The sequence below is a fragment of the Harpia harpyja genome, chromosome 3 (assembly GCF_026419915.1).
Source record: "Harpia harpyja isolate bHarHar1 chromosome 3, bHarHar1 primary haplotype, whole genome shotgun sequence".
Lineage (NCBI taxonomy): Eukaryota > Metazoa > Chordata > Aves > Accipitriformes > Accipitridae > Harpia > Harpia harpyja.
Window position 1 is genome coordinate 11,862,626 of NC_068942.1, and position 17,850 is coordinate 11,880,475.

General features: G+C 43.2%; 1 protein-coding gene across 3 annotated transcripts; it reads left to right on the plus strand.

Moving 5' to 3' along the window:
* The first annotated feature begins 208 nt into the window (after positions 1-208).
* POPDC3 (popeye domain containing 3) lies at positions 209-14,421 on the plus strand. 3 transcript variants are annotated; one of them, XM_052781421.1, is made up of 4 exons: positions 209-230; positions 9,543-10,287; positions 12,119-12,227; positions 13,172-14,421. In XM_052781421.1, exons 2-4 carry the CDS (start codon positions 9,797-9,799, stop codon positions 13,490-13,492), a joined length of 921 nt encoding a protein of 306 aa, XP_052637381.1. In that variant the 5' UTR covers positions 209-230; positions 9,543-9,796; the 3' UTR covers positions 13,493-14,421. The 3 variants fall into 3 exon arrangements, with proteins under 3 accessions (XP_052637381.1, XP_052637379.1, XP_052637380.1); XM_052781419.1 differs by lacking the exon at positions 209-230 and adding an exon at positions 388-891; XM_052781420.1 differs by lacking the exon at positions 209-230 and adding an exon at positions 388-891 and having other exon boundaries at positions 9,548-10,287.
* Positions 14,422-17,850: the final 3,429 nt, after the last annotated feature.

Below are 17,850 nucleotides of genomic sequence, written 5' to 3' on the forward strand. Positions count from 1 at the left end.
GCCGCCCGCAGCCCCCCGGGGCCGGCGGGAGGCGCCTGCGCGCTGCGGCCGCTCGGTGCCGGCCCCGGAGCTGGCGCCGCCCGCAGCCTCCCGCCGGCTGCTGCCTATTTTAGTCACAGCGGCGGAGCGGCGGGACGCCGTGCCGAGGAGCGGCAGCCCGAGCCTGTCCCCGTCCCGTCCGGGCGCGGCCGGGAAACTTTTCCGAGGGCGTGGGCAGGGGGACGGGGCAGGTAAGGGGCGCGGGCAGGCCGGGGGCCGGGCCGGGGCGGGCTGAAGCCCCGGCGCTGCCTCCGCCCGCCCCCCCCCCCCCGCCGGCGCTGTCCAGTCAGGCGGAGCGTCGCCCCGCTCTGCCCGGCGGCCGAGGGGGAAGCCGGGGCCGCCTCCCGCCCCGCTTCGGGCCCGGGGCGGCGGCGGGGAGCGGCCGTCGGGGGAGGGCTGCCGCCCCGAGGGCTCGGCGGGGTCCTGGGCGGCGTGTGGCGGGGAGCGACGGCGGGCGGGTCGGGGCGCGGCCCGCCTTGGGAGGTTCCGCGCCGGTGCGGGCCGGCTGCGGTCACCGGAGCGCCCGAGTTCAGCCTCGGCTGGAAGTTGGAGGGCTTCGCCGTGTCCCCTCTGTAAAGGCGCGGGGCGCGCTGCCCCGCTCTTCCCCTCCCGAGGGGCCGGTCTGAAGTGAGGCTCTTCGTTATGTGTCTCGGGTTGAGGGTTTATTTCTTAGGAGAGCGTGGTTTCTGGTTTCTCCTCGGGTGCAGCTGCTGCCCGCGCACGCAAGAGCTGGCTCGGGAAGTATCTCTACTTTACAAAACCAACCCGGGATGCGGGGATTTCTTCCACTGACTAGGGGTTTGCGTCATAGGCTGCCGGTGTTTGAGTCTCCTCTCTCCCCATCAACAAATGGTAAGAGCAGATGAACCCTGAAATTAAGATCTGGTTTTGCATTTGCGGTTGTTTCTTTCCAGGGGTGCAACGAATGATACAAAACACTTCTTTTCCCCAAACTATAATGTTTTTTTCTAAACATATTTTTCCAAACTCTAATGTTTTACCACATTTCCTTCAGCTGTTCTGTAAAGCTTTGTGTGCATTTAGGCTGTCAATCACTTTATGGGCAAACATTTTATGTAGCTGATCTCTTGTAATATTGAGTCATGGACTACCTGGTAGTGTTATAAAGATGTCATTGGTGAAATCTGGCTTCCAGAACTAGGGCCTCTTGCCACTCCACTGATTAATGGCAATATGATTGGATACATGCGAGTAAAAATGTCTTCACTGACCACTGCAAAACAAGAACTGGTTTACAGATCTGCAGAAGTGTTGCTGTTCAGGCTTTCCACAAAGTTCTGTATGGTGCCAAATAAGAAAGTAACTTAAAATGTCAAGTTTTTAAGAAATGCTTTGCCTGCAAAATAGCAAGTACACTGCAAGTCCTGTAGTGAGGAGAATAGATACTGAAACAGAAGGAAATGTGATGCAGGTAATTGTGAAGGCAAAGTTTGTGGCAGGAAAACTTTTTTTGATGGAAGTGAGAACAGAAAGTTTATTAAGGACTGAAGAAAAGGGTTGTTAGCTGAAGCTACATTTAATCTTTATATTAAGTGTGCAGGCTCTTCAGAGATGAGATTTTATTTTATCATTTTAGTGTGTTCCACTACCTTGTGAAAACACTCTGATCAGTGTCTCCAGGTGATGATTCAGTACCTGTAATTGGGCACGCTGCTATTGTCCAAACAGAAGTCAGATATCATACAGTGAACAAAGCCTCGGTTTGTGATTATATTACGTGATGAAACTAAGAGTATTCTGGCTCTCGTAGATAGAAAACTAATGAAAGTGATGCTAAACCAGTGCCATGTGCGTGCTTCTGCCTAGCTCTGTCTTGTATGTAAAGCTGTATGACGCTCGTTACAGTAAAGCAGAGGGTAGAACTGTACTTCTAACCCCAAACCCTCCAGTAAAGATAAATAGTTTCATCAGGTTCATTAGGACATCCTTGCTACCTTTCACTGTGTTTCACTCTAGTTTAGAGCTCATGGGGTACATAAATGTGGCATTTCATGGCCTAGCGTGCTGTTTATGTGTTTGAACACATGGCTCGTGACACTACTTCTCCATAATCCAGCTGTACATGCAGGGCTAGTACAATGAACCAAGCCTCTGCGTTCGTTTCTTTTTTGGGAAATGGAGTTCACGTCAGGTGGTTGGTTTCATGGCAATACATTCCTGTCCAAAGGCACTACTACACCGTACAAACTCATTTAAGCTGAATTCTGCAGAGTTCAGCTGTAGTTCATTAACACAGTTTTAAAGCACTTGTGAAATAAGCATTGTAGCTGCTTTCTCTATTATTTATTTAAAAGGTAAACAGTAGAAAAGCTTGAACTTGCGCTTCACTTTGCAGTTTCTTTTATACAATACAATAAAACAGACCCCCTGAATTATTATTTGGCCAATGCTGTTCAATATACAGGAGCCTTGCTCAAATTTACCCAAGTGCTAGCAATCCATAGTTTAAAAAAATGTCTGTCATTCCATGTTCATGTTTCCTAGGAGCAAAAGACCTTAAAAAAGGAGGGAGGGGATTATTCTTCTTAGTTTGGCAGGAATACCACATGTACTTATGGTTCATCAGTTCTGATTCAAATTGGAAGAAATTTTTTTTTTTCATATCAGATACTGTCTAGATGATAAAATAGATAGTATCTTCAATATTGGCTTTGCAACCACAGAGGATTGCATTGTGTATTTTACAGTGATAAATGAGGAATCGTTCAAGTACTGTAAGCTGTCTATAGTAAGGTAGCCCTTAAATATTTAACGACTAAATAATAGCAACTTCACTGTATGCAGTGCTTCTAATGAACCTTAAACTATTCTGTTTTGCTGTGGGTTTTCTTTCTCTCTTGATGCCTTCCCCTGCCTGGCTTTTTTTCCACTTCTTAAAAAGATTAGTAGGAATTTGAGCAAATTTGTAAGTAGAATCAGGCCATCCCAGCTGCAGCCAAACAAGCTCAATGAATTGAAAGTCCCATGAAAAGGCTCTCGTTGAAGCGCTCCGCTTTGGAGAAAGCGGTTCTGCATGGGCTGCAGCAGGGAGTCAGGAGTCAGGCCCAGCCTGGCGAGGAGGACAACCAGTCACCAGCCTCGTGCTGTTGGTGCGTTGTTCGTGTGGACCATTGGCTTCAATGTAGAGATGGCATTGGGGGGGTCTCCTGGGATAGACAGCAGCTGACTGAAGTCAAGGGTTCTTGGTTGGGCAACTTTGAATGTGAGAGCCTCAATTCTGCCTGACCAGAGCAGGGTTTTGGCCCCAAAAAGTCCCGCTTGGCTGGTGGTTATTTCTCAGAGCTGCCCTGAAGGCAGTGAAGCACCACTGATGGTTGGACATGCCCCAGCTGCTTGTTTTGTAGGTCTGAGCATTCCCAGAAAGATCTCTCTCTGAGAAGGTATCAATTCACATGGACGCTCTGGGGGTGGGGGTCCAGTTCAGCAATTGCAGCCTGCGCCGCCCCAGACTGTACTGGAAGGACTGGAAAGGGTGCAGTTTGACCGCTTTTCCTAAGGCCTGCGATGCTTTACCTTCCAAGTGACAGCCTGCACTCAGAGCGCTGATGGAGGGTGTGAGACATAGGGATGAGCCGTCAGTGAGACCCAGGATGCCTTCCTCAGCCCAAGGGAGTGCAAATCCATCTTCCTTCCTCCCATGAGGGTGCCCCGAGTGACTCATTTTGACTCATGTGGGTGGGTCACTTGCTGCCCTTCTTGTTGAAGCTGTGAAATTGTGCAGAAAGGAGGCTGAGGGAGGGAGAACTGTGCTGCATTTGCTCTTCATTCTGCAATGGGGACACTCACCCGGGGAGCAGGATCCTGAGGTGAGCTCGGCTGCCAGGGTTGCATGCATGTTTCATGTTAAGGCATTCATTGATAAAACATCCCTTTCTTTGAAGAACATTGGCAGGAAGGGATGCTGGCTCCACATGGATGAAGGTTTCTTCTGGAAGGTCTATATGAGGAATAATTTCAGAGATACACCTGTCTTCAGTGTTTTCTCTTGTCTAAAGTAGCTGCTTAGTTGAGATAGGATTCTAGATCTCATTGGGAAGACCAGCTATGTAACTTTCTAGGTATATACAACTTTTTTATATTAAGTAACTTAAGACAAAAGTCCAGAAGACATCATTGCGATCATCTAATCTGATTTCCTGTAGAACAAAAAATAGAATTGCAGTAAATCGATTAATTTTTTAATAATAGCATACCCAGATTTATTTTAGGTACCAGACAGCATCCCGACTTCCTTAATTCCCAGCAAAGGAAATCTTTCAAGCCATCCCATTAATTAATTGCCCTTGCCATGTATGCTTGTGTGTCTTTGTAATCTGAGTATGTCTAGTTTTATAGTGACTGATTATCTTGATACCCTTGTCTTTGGGACTGGGTAGTCTTTTTCTTCCTCATCCTCCTTCCATCTTGCTGAATAGGTGTTATGGACTGTGATGAAGCTACTGTGGCCTTCTCTATATTGTGCAGGCAGCACTTTTTTGGGAAAACCATGTGTTTTCCAGTTTTGTAATTACTGCTTTCTCCAGGATATAGTCTCAAGAAGTTTAAGGTAAGCTAGCTTGTGTTGTTAGTTACTGTCCTAATTGCTGCATGCATGTTTTGAGCCTGGAGTGGGTTCAGGGAGAGTTTATCACTGAAAATAGCTTGTTTATCTGCCCATACTCGCCTATAGGCACATAGCCATACCTCTCTGTAGGTGCATAGCTCCTCCATGCACTGAGTTAGACACTGCATTGCAATTAAGAGTTTGGTTGTCTCAGTCCCTTTGGGTATCTAACCCCAAGTGAACGACTGCAGAAGGAGAGTAGCTTGAGGAAAGTGCGCTGCATAAACAACCATTGAGAGCAATAGGTGTCAGTAGGGGGGCAGAGAGAGGATTTCAGAGACGTAGGGGCAATGGAAGGAAGGGGTACATTAATCGACGTATGCATTTACATTGCATGTTAGAGGAAGTACCAGCAGCTTCTTTTTATACATCTAAATGATGGCCAGACCAGATGTAACTTGCCAGCCTAGATGGGGTGCTCAGAGCTCATCCCTCTGGAAGTGGGGGACATCGAGGCCAGGAGGGTCCCCCTTGGCTGGAGGGACCGCTTGGTTCCCAGCAGTGTTGCTGGAGTAGCTTCGCTGACTGCCAAGTCAGGCTGTGGCCACTAGCTCATGTATAAACATCTACACTGTAGATGGTTAAAACCAGTGAGACAAATCCTGCTAAATCCAGCATAATCTCATTTTGTACGTGAAAGCGTGTACGCTGTAAAGGAAAATCTTCCCTATTGCTTCCAAAGGTAGAGCAAACAATTCATCCAGGCTGGTTACACAATCAGCATGTACGGCTCTACGACCTGTTAACATGTACAGTGTGGAAGTGCTGAGGGCTTTCTGGCTGAATACTTGGGATAAGACAACTAAAGAATGGAGTATTCAAACTCCTAATAGCTTTACTTTTGACTTAAGAAGAGCAAAGAGAGAACTGCTGTTGGCCTCAGGTCTTTTAGGGTTTATTTTTTGCAGAAATTATTGTGATCCAGACACAGTAACTGACACTCAAAGCTTCTCAGAGTTGAATTGAGTCATTAGTGACAAAGGTGGAGTAAAGTACTCAGTTCTCAAGCAAATAAAAAATGTATGTAATTGGTAATTCTTTGTGGGAATACTACAGTGTATGGGGAAAATGCCCATTTTGGGAGGGGGAGGTTGTACTATGTGCATTTATATTACAATATAAATTCATTCTGTTTTGACTGTTTTAGTATACTGCTTATATGAAGTTTTAAGTTGCTGGCAGGTATTTATTTTGGAGAGTATAAGTGAAATACTCCATTTACTGCTTTGAAGCTCCAGCAAACTCATTGATTTTGACACTTCTAATGACAGCTTAGTCCTTTCAGCAATGCTGCTGTTTGTTTTAAAGAATTCTATCCTGCTATATATTGCTCACATCTCTAGTATGGACTGATTTTTTTCTCCCAGCACTCTATCTGCTCCTGCTGGAGAGGGTGGGATGTGTGGTGGGGCAAAACACTCAGAAGCATCTCAGTAATTCAGCCTGTGTTGGCAGGGCACGTCTCCTTCCTGAGCTGGGAGGAGACCTCTTCCAGGCACCTCTGGCTCCAGCAGCCTTCAGATGTCAATGTTGTGCTATTCTGAATACGGTAGTCATGTAGCAGAGACTGTGCTTGTGCATGGTTCTCCTCCTTCTCCGTAGGCAGGGTACAGAGTAGAAAGTATTCAACGTTTACTTGGGGAAGATACGGTTCTTCAGGCTTATAATCCAAGATACCTGCTTTAAATGCAGTTTCCTGCTGAAGCTTGCCTAAGCACCACCGTCAAATGAACCTGTAGCGATAACTGCTCACCACAGCCAAGACAACTGAGGCAGGACATCAAACAAGGCCATGTCAGTTGGCACGTTCCATGTCCTGGTGGCTAAGAATGCCGAGGCGTGTCAGTGAAGGGATGGTGTCCCCTTTGGGTGCTTGCAAACTTGGTGATGCCGTGCTACTGGGGGTACTTTGTAGACTGGTCCTCAGTGGAGGATGACTCACAGTTACCACAGCTGTTTGGTTTTTTGGTTTGGGGGATTTTTCACCCCCCACCCCCACTTTCATTAGATGAATGGTTTAATTAGAGTGACTGTTCTGAAGCCCTCAAGAGTTTAAATTTTGGACTTGTAGGAACTATAAAGAAAAATGTGAAAGGCCTTATCTAGCACTAAATACCAATCAAAATTAGAAATTTTACTATACTTAGGCCCATACATACTATTGCCTCATAATCATTGTTAGAATGATTTTGTGATTAAAAAGAAGTGAATCCTCTCTTTCTGCCTGCAGTTCACTGGCAGCAAGCATGCCTGCTCTTCACCGTCGTCCGGAGAAACCAGCTCCATTTAGTAGTAGGCTTCGTCAGTGTTTCCAGCGGGTTTGGTTTTGCCTGCACACTTTGTGTAGCTCAGGAGAGTGTCATGTTGGTGAGGCTGTATTATGTGCTAGCGCTGGCCTCCCTCTTTTACCCGTCCTCTTGCCGGGATGGAGGGAGGCCCTCTGCAGCCTGGGTGATGCTGTAGCACAGTAGAAGTTCTCATAGTTCTGAAATAACTGGGAGTTTTGCATACAGTGGTTTTGGAAGACAGGTCCCATTCCAAAAATAAACAGTTCCAAATACAGGACAGTTTTTCCAGGCCTTGGGTTTTGTGTACGATGACCCTCTATCTGTGTCCTAGTGGTGTGCTGTTCTTTCCAAGTTATTTTGACCTGTCTTGTCATGAATAGATGTTTTACAGCAATGCTATTAGCTGTAGTGTGGGCAGACTGTGAATGCTATAAGCAAATTGGAAATTGAACATAAATTTTGTGAAATTATTGCAATGTCATGTCAAATTATTGCAATGTGTGACTTTACATGACAAAAACACATTGGTGATGGAAGCAGATTACAGTATGGATCTACGGTGGTTTTGTTTGTGGTATGCGTACAGCTTCCCATGTAACTTCTCAGTCATGGTTCCATTCAAAACACTGAATTTTTTGTAGAAATTAAGGTCTTCATGAGAACTGCTCAGAGCAAAACATTGGCAATAGAGTAGAAGTATTAACAATAATCCAAAATCACTGTTATCAATGATTCTATTTAAAAAAAAAAAAAAAAAACAATCAAACAAAAAACTTCTGCCAGTTTTTGACCGTGCAGTGGAAGTGCTGACTGGATTCGGAACACAAGGTCTGGGAACTCTGTGTTCCAGTTTTATTTTCTTTTGGTTCAGAAATCTTAACCCCTTGATTGTAGAAGTACCACCTAAAATTCCTCGTGTTCTTACCATGCCTGGGTAACTTCTTTGTAGCTGATGCAGTTCTCATCTCCCATTCTCCAAAGGCTAAATCCTGCATCTGGGGGGAACCCTGTACCAGAAAAGAGTTTTTGGGTAAAGAGACAAACAGAAAAGCTTATAGTTACAAATTATGTAATTCTTGTAATGCTGCTTCTTCCACTGCAGCAGGATATCAAACATTTTAATTTGGAGAGGTTCTGTGCTCTTTAGCTGTGGTATCTTTATGCGTCAGTGACTTCCTTATTGCCACTGCCAGAGAGGGAGAGCTCTCCTCCTAACCTGTTCTTCTGAACTCTGGCACTCAGTTGTTTAGGATTTTATGTCTTTATTTAGCATTAGTGTTTTTGAATCGTGGAATTAATGTTGGGTCTTGAATAAACTTAAAAGAAGTAAAGCTGTAGCAGCTAGGAAATGGGGTATGACTTTGCTTTATTAATTTCTTTGACCTGTCACTGTAAAAAAACCCACCACTGAAAGCCCTGCTGAATGATGTTGGATGCTTCACTGCACCAGCAGTACTTTTTAAGTATTGACTTCTGTGGCTCTTGAGAAAAAAAAAATTTTAAAAAGCTACCTTTGATATTCTAGAAAATCTAATAATTTAGGTAGCAAGATATTTCTTAGCTTCGCTGCTGTTTTACCAGAAAAAGAACCAGACAGTTAAAGACTTGGGTGAGTTTCAATCCTGATTACACTGCTGATAGACTCTGGCTTTGCATTTTCTACCATGTCTAATCTCACATTGAAGCATGTATATACTTTAAATGACAGACATAGAAAACTGGTTTTGATTTTTTTAATTTATTGGGGGGGGGGGGGGTGTCCATGCTTTTCAGATGTGCATTTTACATTTTATTTAACTCTTAGGAATACATTATCATGTGGAAACAAATAGCATATTTAACATTTTACAGTGTTGAACAATAATTTTATGTGGTCTGTGGCATGAAATTATACAAGGTAGAACTTCAGATGTTATAAAATTGCTTTGTAAATGCTCTTTGAGGAGTATTTTGCAGGACTACTTACTTCATGTTCTAATAACATGATGTGTATAAAGCTGCCTTTAAGCTTTGTAGTCTTCCTTATACATGACAGCTTTTTGCCTGTCATCCTTGGAGTAGAAAAGACCATCCCCCATGATACTTGGGTTTCCCTTATTGTGGTGTTTGGGGATTTAGTTTGTTGTCTCTGAGGACAGAGAGCAGCCTTGCTCAGCTCATTAATGAGAGTGGTTTGACTGAAATCCAGAGTGAGATGGAGGAGCTGAACAAGGAGCAATAGTCACTGTGACTTCTTGTCCAAGAGCTAGGTAGGTCATTAAACGAGACTCACAGGCAGCAGGTTCAGGACCAACAAATGCAACTATCTGCTCAGCATTAGGCTGTGGAAAGGCTTGTCACAGGATGTTGTGGATGCGATGTACGGGTTTACATGGATTCAGTGGCAACTCAACAGTTGCTACAGGGTTCATAGATACAGAAGCGTGATCTTCAATTGAAGGAATATTAAGGTTTGATCCTGGAATCACAGGGCTACAAGGGAGATTGGAAGATTGTAATGCAGTCCATGGTTTTAGACAATAAAAACTTTGATAAAGTTTAATTGATGAAAATAATTTGATAAGTAATTCATCTTTTCTTCACTTGTCCAGATCAGATGAAGCTACAGATGATATGGCCAAAGTCAAAACAGTGCATGAACTGATGAGAAACAGCATTGCCTTCTGAGAACATTAGCTTCCTAGTTGCTGGGAATCCTAAGTGTGACTTTACTACCAAAAGAGACCCTGACATAATGTGATCATTGAGCAGAGTTTTCAAGAATGGAAAAGCAAAGGACCCCGCTAGCTGCATCTCATAAATAAAAGTTGCCAAGATTCAGCTGAATCAAAGAATTATTCCAGCCATGGGAGAAAATGCAAGTTTTTGGGAGAGTTTGATATATGCACATCCTACATGTACCACCTGGAAGCAAGAGGCAGAGGGATCTATCTACCACCTAGCCTGTATTCTCTTTGTTGTGGGCTTCATGGGTGGAAGTGGATTCTTTGGGCTTCTCTATGTCTTCAGCTTGCTTGGATTGGGCTTTCTCTGCTCTTCTGTTTGGGCTTGGCTGGATGTCTGTGCTGCTGATATATTCTCTTGGAATTTTATACTGTTTGCTATATGCTTCGTCCAGTTCATTTACGTTACCTACCAAGTTCGGAGTGTTTCCTTTGACAGAGAATTCCAGGAACTCTACAGCGCTCTCTTCCAGCCTCTGGGAATTTCCTTGACTGTCTTCAGGAAGATTGTCTTGTGCTGTGATGCAGAAGTGGTAACCCTGGAGAAGGAACACTGTTACGCCATGCAGGGCAAAACACCTATTGATAAACTGTCCTTGCTTGTGTCAGGCAGGTTTGTATTGGTTTGTTCAGACTTACTGCAAATATCTTTATTTTTTCCTCCTTCTTGAAAACAAAAGCAAAAAAAATTGCCTGATTTGTGTATTGTTTGTTCATTTTCCAGTGCAACAGATTAAATATTAATGCAAGTAATATAAATATTAAAAGGCTAAATACACTTGTCTAGGACAGCACTAGCATAAAAACACTAAGCACAAAATCTGTAATAGCATAAAGAAAAGGATTTTAAGTCATTCTTTTCCAGACCGCTGTATCGTAGCACTTAACAGGTTAGGCAGATAAAGGGAACAAATATATGCTTCAGTCTTCAGGCTATGGTTTGCTATCCATCTACTGCCTAGCTGATGAAGAAAGCATCTTTCTTATTTTATTTTGCTAGTATCATCTGAAACAGGACGAAAAGGTAGTTATGAAAATGAATATACTGAGAAAAACTCTATTAACAGAGATCTTGACTTTGATACAGTTTGTATTTGGTTGCTTTCTTGGGGGTGGGAGAAGAGAGGGAGTAAGGGAGAGCAGAAGGCCTAAAAGCACCCTTCCATTACAAGAGGACATAGTTGAGCCCTATCAAGATTTGCAGAACTGAGTCTACAGTTATTGTATATTGTGATCGGTAGTTAGACCCTGAGGCAACAAATCCATCTGCTTGTATTCCCTGCTTGCTGGAGACCCTTCTGGCAACCTTGCTTATGCTTTCCTGAAGGAAAATACTAGCTCTTGTACTGTATACAAAGTGGTATACAGTACCGGACCACCACAAGAGTAGATGGGATACCCAGAGATGAAGGCCATGGTCTGTCTTTGATGGGATGCTTTGTAGGTGCATTTTGACAGCCTACTGCATGGACAGATGGAATTTGTAGGCACTGAAGAGGTGAAAGACCAATGCACGTAACACCATTTGCCTCCTTCACTTGAAAGCCGTGGGATATACTTCTAGGTTTGGCAAATAGGCATTTTAGAGGGAACAAAGTGGCAAAAGCAGGGAGTAGGAAGCAGGAGTTCCCCACAGCGTGTGTTGGGTAGGGTTCTCTCAATGTTTAACAGGATTACATGGCCACAGAACTGTCTCTGGAGCCAGGAGAACAGCATGGAGGTATGGGTTCTCTGTGGGAATGCTGTGGCCTTCTGCAGATGCCAAAGAAAAATTTTCTTTCTACTTTTTAAATCATATTTAAGTCTGAAGACACACAAGCAGAAACGTATGATTAAACCTCATGAGCGAAAAGAAAAAAGCAAGCTATAGGAGTCCCCTTTTGCACCAAGATTAATGCTTCTTACAAAATCAGAAGCAGCAGCCCTATACTGCATGAAGAAGGGTAGCAGGAACTCCCTGCATGATTACTAACTGGCTGGGCATGTAGAAGAATGGACACCTCTCCTTCAGCATGACTATGACCAAAAGCAAACTCCACGTGGTACTTTCTAGACAGCTGCCAAGAATGCTCTGAACCAGGGTGTCACTAAGGACAAGTACCTAAAATCCGTATGTTTCATTGCAAGTAGTCCTAAATTAGCTGGCCTTTTCATGACAAAGCTTGTACATCGCTGCACGGACCTGCCGTAGAGAGAATAATGTGACTTGAATAAGGCCTGGAAAGATTTCCATTTCAGCTGCACGATTGTCTTGTGTTCTCTTTCAACTGGCCTGTTCAAGTTGTGTTTAAAAATATAGCTAGGATACTGTTGGCCAGTGATTGCTTTTTCATGCTCTCAAATCTATATTTAAACTCCTCACATAGTAGAAATAACACATTCTTGTTGCAGTTGTTGCTGCTGTACAGGTAGTACTAACAAATTAACACATCTTATCTTGGTAGGATCAGAGTGACAGTTGATGGGGAGTTTCTGCATTATATTTTTCCTCTTCAATTTCTGGATTCTCCTGAATGGGATTCACTGAGGCCCACAGAAGAGGGAATTTTCCAGGTAAAAGTGGAGAGGGTTTTTTTGAATACTACAGAAAACTGTTCAAGTCCTAATTGGTTTAGAAGTAAGTTCATTTAGGTGTGGGTCTTGTTTGTGAAATTATACAAACAAGTGGCATTCCATTAATTTGGGGACGGAATTCCTCTTTACCTGCTGAACTGGTTATGCTGTTTGTATCTTCTTTCTGTTTGCATCTTGTTGTTACAACAAATGGGGTTTTTTCTTAAAGCTAATCTGGGTCGTAGACTCTGTTTGCGTTCTTTGGCTGTGCTAAAACCCAGCCCTGAGAAACCAGGTTTGCAGGAGGTGGGTGGAAGTTGATGGTGAAGAGGGTTCCCTATGGGAGGTGATCCGGAGAGCACGGGTCTGGGGAGAGGAGTGCCCGTGGTACAGCTTGGCATGGAGGGGACAGCATGGGACACAGTGTCCATCAGGACAGCGTGGGACACGGTGTCCATCAGGGCTGTCCCCCGTCATCCGTGAGTCCTCCCACTGCTGTCACTTGACTGACGCGCTAGCTCCTGCCTGTGTGGGATCTGATGTCTCATGTCACGAGGGCAAATGGCATTTGTCAAGAGCTTTCTTTAGACCGGCCTTGCCCGCTGGGGCTGCCAAGAGCGAAGCAGGGCGCGCAGGGCCGAGGCCGGGCCGTCCTGGCTGGGGCTGCCGTTCAGCGTGGGCATACTGTCACTGCGGCCGGCAAGATGCAGTCACTCGGTCCATTCCCAGTCAGCCTTCTCGCTGGTCTCTTGCATACAGTAGACCTCGCAGAGTTCTCTGGCTGGATTAAATGGCTTTAATTGCAGTAGGTGCAAAGACGTGAAGCGTATGTTACAGACACAGCCTGCGTGCCTGCTGAGAGAGGGGGGTGCTTTCTGAGCAAGGGCAGCAGCAGCAATACCACTGCCTTATCGCCTAGCTAATTTTAATTTTCTCTTCTATAGGTAACACTTACAGCAGAGACAGATTGTCGGTACGTGGCCTGGAGGAGAAAGAAGCTGTATCTGCTGTTTGCTAAACACCGTTTCATCTCCCGCCTGTTCTCAATTTTAATTGGGAGCGACATTGCTGAAAAACTGTATGCCTTGAATGACAGAGTGCACGTGGGGAAGGGCTTTAGGTATGACATTCGGTTACCGAACTTCTACCACGTCTCGCTGTCAGAGACCCCTCCGGTGCAGCCCTCCCACCACCTACAGAGAGGGTCCCCCCGGCGCAAGCCCACCGGGGTTACAAACTGTGGCTCCTTCAGCACACAGTCCTAGGAAGGAAAACTCTGCTGCAGCCGTTCCCCAAAGTGGTGAAGGGAAATGTGAAGTGGTGAAGCAGAAGAGCAGAAAGATGAAGCAGAATTAGACCCAGTCAAGCCAAATTTGACTGACAAGTGCCATTTACTTTCATTGGAATAGCTTGAATTCTTCCTCTCTCTAGAGCCAGCGGGTTGGCTTCTGCATTTTGACTGTTTGTGCAATATGTTTAGTTTCTGTTGATTCTTTCATTGATCTTCATCTCCTTACTTTTGGAGGAAAACAAATCGTAACAGGCTGAAGTTTTATTGTAATTGTGGTGGCCTCTGTGTTGTGTTTTTAAAAAAAACAGACCCACAGTATTTGTAATTATACTTTCTCAAAATTATTTGCCATAACGAAGTATAGTCAATGAAGACAAGTAAGTTGTCTTCAAAATATGGTGACTTGCTTGTAACATTCATATTTATGCCACGTGAACATTGTCTCAATTAACGTGAAGAATATTGTAGAAAAAGACTAAGAGACCGGTTGTATTGGGTTTGTTTTTTAAAGAAATGACAGATTTTGAAATGCACAGCAAGGTTATTAAAAAACAAACAAAAGAAAACAACAAATTCTGTCCCATGAGCAATTGGTTTCTCTCTGTCCTAAAGCAACATTATGTGAAAACAAACAAATGTAATTGCTGGCATTAGAAAAGTAAAGCAGTTGTAACTGCTGCAAATACAGGTTAGGGAAATGATCATGTAGTGTTTCTGATAGAATATGATGCTATAGGACCTAGGCTTCCACAGTGTCAGTTCCATTTGTGACACGTACAGTAAATACTGTTAATCAATCAACTGCCAAACCATTGGAGTTTGTTTACAATATTCTTTTTAGCCAGGTTTGTCAGGAAGAAACTAAGAAACGGCCACAGCAATAAATACAGTTTTTAACCAAAACATTCTTGTTTAGCTTCCAGGGTCACTTTTCTGTGCCTGTGAAATTCTTGATTTAAAAGGTATTCTCTCCCTAATTCTGTGGTGTTTTAATGGCATAAGGGAGCACCAGCTCATGCTTCGGTAGGAGAGAGTTGGTTTCAACCCTTGAGGTCACTGTGCCTTTGGGGAGAAGTATCTGAATGTCTTTGCTAACTCACCTTCCTGCTGCTATGCCTGATGCCTACCAGTAATCAAAAAATAAGAAGCATTACTATTTTATGAGACTGTATTGCTGCTTGATATATCGGGAGGTAGATCACATTTTTAATATTTTAAAATTGCTGGACTGTTTAGTAGGACAACCATTGTGTGTTTGTGGTTGTGCAGGTATACATATGAGTTTAGATCTTGGGAGTTGTTGCTGGAGGACTTAAAATAATGATACAACCTCATGCTTGAAAGATAGTCATGCAGTGTGTATAGGAAAGCTATTAGAAGTGAACCTGTTTGAAGGACCTTCAGTGTAGAGCAGATGACATACGAGTTTTGCTTTTAGCTTTCTGTCCCTTTTCTCAGAGAGGAAAATCTGTCAAACGTAAATACCATAGCATGCAATGTGATAATCCCCAAATCCCTCTAATAACCCTTCTACACAATGTATTCTGTATGTATTACTTAATGTGCAAAGTCCCTTAGTCACAAAGCTACTTTGTCTTGGTCAAAAGAGAATTGAAAAAATGCAAACAAAGAATTCATTGACAGCTATTAAAAGACCAGCCGAGAAAATAACTAAGGCACAAAGTGCCAGAGGCTGGCTGTGTGTAGTAAGGACGTATGGCTGTTTGTGTCCTCTTGTATACTTCTCACGGTTAAGGGACAGGATAGCAGGCTACCTGACCCCTTGGTATGACACAGCACAGGTATTCTCATGTGCTTAGTATCATGTCTTATTTGTTGGTGCTGCCTGGTGCCTGAGGTGGGCAAGAAGTGTGTCATCTCTCCTGGATGTTGTCACTTAGGCTATGCCTAGTGATCCCCACTCTGCTTCACCTGGCCAAGCTGCTCTGAAAGCTTTATGCTGGTTTTTAACAGGTGATTTAAAAATAGTCCCTTGTCTGTTACTGTGATAAAATAACAAGAATTTAAAATTTCTTGTGTTATAACATGTGTTGGACCAATATGAAGTTTATACTTAATGTTTTATGTGTTAACAATCTACAAACATAAAAAGATTATAGTCTAGAAACATAAAAGAGATATTATTCTAGACTTAAGTGTAATATAAATCATCAGTTAATGCTGTCTTTGTTTTCTTGAATGTATGGGCTTGCCCCGTATATTCAAGAAAACTTGCCTTAACTTAAATAGGGTCAGCACTTAATAAACTGGTATGATCATCTTCACCTTCAAAATATGACCAAGGAGCCTTGCCCCCCCCAATTTCTGTATCAAACTTATGTAGTCTATTTAAACTATAGCATACTGCTTAAAAAGATACCTGCTCTGGAGTGATGAGTGCTTCATTACATATTTTGGTAATTTTTTTTCTTCATTGTGATTGGGGTGTGCCTCGGTTTCAGCCTGGTTTCCAACCACAATCCTCTGTGATGCTGTTCTCTGCTGGAATCAGTTTCTATCAGAAATCTCTACTAGGACATATCTGAGTCAATATCTGAACATGCTCTTAGCTAATCTTTTTTAGCTTTTGCTACTGTGCTTTTTGGGCTTTGAGTCACTCTTTAAAAATTGTTTCCAGTTTTCCAGTATCTGTTTGAGTCATGACTAGCAGAACATTTCAGCTGTAGAATTCAAGGCATGTATATCTACAATAATACAAGTACACACAAAAGGACTGGAAGCGAGACAGCAAGCCCAATCCACCTCTGTTTTTTTTAATCTTGACAGCACTTCTAAAATGTACTGTAAAATATGCTCTGGTATGTGACTCATAAACCAATGTTTTAGGAGAGCTGTGTAATCTACCTAAGTAAAGACACACTCAGACTGATGTCAGCGAAATAATACAAGCTTTTGTGATATCATATACACCCAGTCATTAGAGACTTGGGGTTGTTCAGCCTGGAGAGAGAAGGTTCCAGAGAGACCTTATTGCAGCCTTTCGATACTTAAAGGGGGTTTATAAGAAAGGTGGGGACAAGATTTTTAGCAGGGTCTGTTGTAATACGACAAGGGGTAATGGTTTTAAACTAAAAGAGGGTGGATTCAGACTAGATATAAGGAAGAAATTTTTTACAATGAGGGTGGTGAAACATTGGGACAGGTTGCCAGAGAGGTGGTAGATGCCCCATCCCTGGAAACATTCAAGGTCAGGTTGGACAGGGCTCTGAGCAGCGCGGTCTAGTTGAAGATGTCCCTGCTCACTGCAGGGGGGTTGGACTAGATGACCCTTAAAGGTCCCTTCCAACCCAAACTATTCTATGATTCTATGTTTATTTATAGGTTAGTAAACGTTTGGAGCTAGGTGAAGCTCTGAGTTGAGCGTCATCCAATTTATGCCTATGTTATTACTCAGGAATAACTGTCAGTGAGGTGGTCAGGCTCCTTCATAACTGGTTTAAGTGAATGCATAATTTGAGTCCATGCTGCTTTGTGAATTGAGGACACTATCAATCCTTTTCTTGATCTGCAGTGATTCCCCTTTACTCACATTTTAAATTTTTAACGGTTCCATAATCTTCTATGGGGTTATGTCTACATTTGTATACTGTTATAGGTAAGAGTGGCAGAATCTGGTGCATGTGATAATTTGCTAATTCATCAGCATCAGTTGATCTTCCAGAGTTTTTATAATTGTGAACATCATGCTGGAATTGCCCTTACAGCCTGCAGAAGGGTTCAAATTTACTGCACAAGCTAAAAAAATACATGGCCTAGGACAGTCGAAGGAGAGGGGAAAAAAAAAAAAAAGAAAACAGAGCACTCAACTTCTTACAGGTTTTATCCAGGAGAGGTTTATTTTAAATTGGGCTTGTGGCAAACTAATTTATTGGATGCAGCAGTGTATTATGACAGCTTCAAAGCGAGTCTTGCCTCTTTAGGGGCATGGGCCTGACCCTGCAATTGTTTCATTAGGTAGTATTTTCTTAACTAGTAGTAGTGTAAGTACAGGTAACAGGTTCTAAGCAATGTTTTTAATCCATCATGCAATTCCATGCAAAACTACAGAATAACCAGAGAGAATGTATCCCGATGTACTATTATAACTAATAACGCTATGCAAGGCCAATTGTAAGCGCGTAATGAAAAAGATTATTTTATACAGTTGCGTCTGATAACAAAGGCTGGACTTGGTTACTGAGGAGGGCCATCCAGGTCTTAAATTTTCAAGAATTAATTGCCCTGCAACAACCCAGCAAATGTGATGGTGGTTAAAGGAAACTCAGTAATGGAAAGAGTGATGGCAAACTATATATATAGATACGTGACCTC

Bases quoted from the DNA above. Each gene is read 5' to 3' on its own strand.
- POPDC3 (XM_052781421.1), top strand. From the start codon at position 9,797: ATGGGAGAAAATGCAAGTTTTTGGGAGAGTTTGATATATGCACATCCT. The intron at 10,288-12,118 runs GTTTGTATTGGT...TTATCTTGGTAG, and splicing joins TCCTTGCTTGTGTCAGGCAG to GATCAGAGTGACAGTTGATG. The intron at 12,228-13,171 runs GTAAAAGTGGAG...TCTCTTCTATAG, and splicing joins CAGAAGAGGGAATTTTCCAG to GTAACACTTACAGCAGAGAC.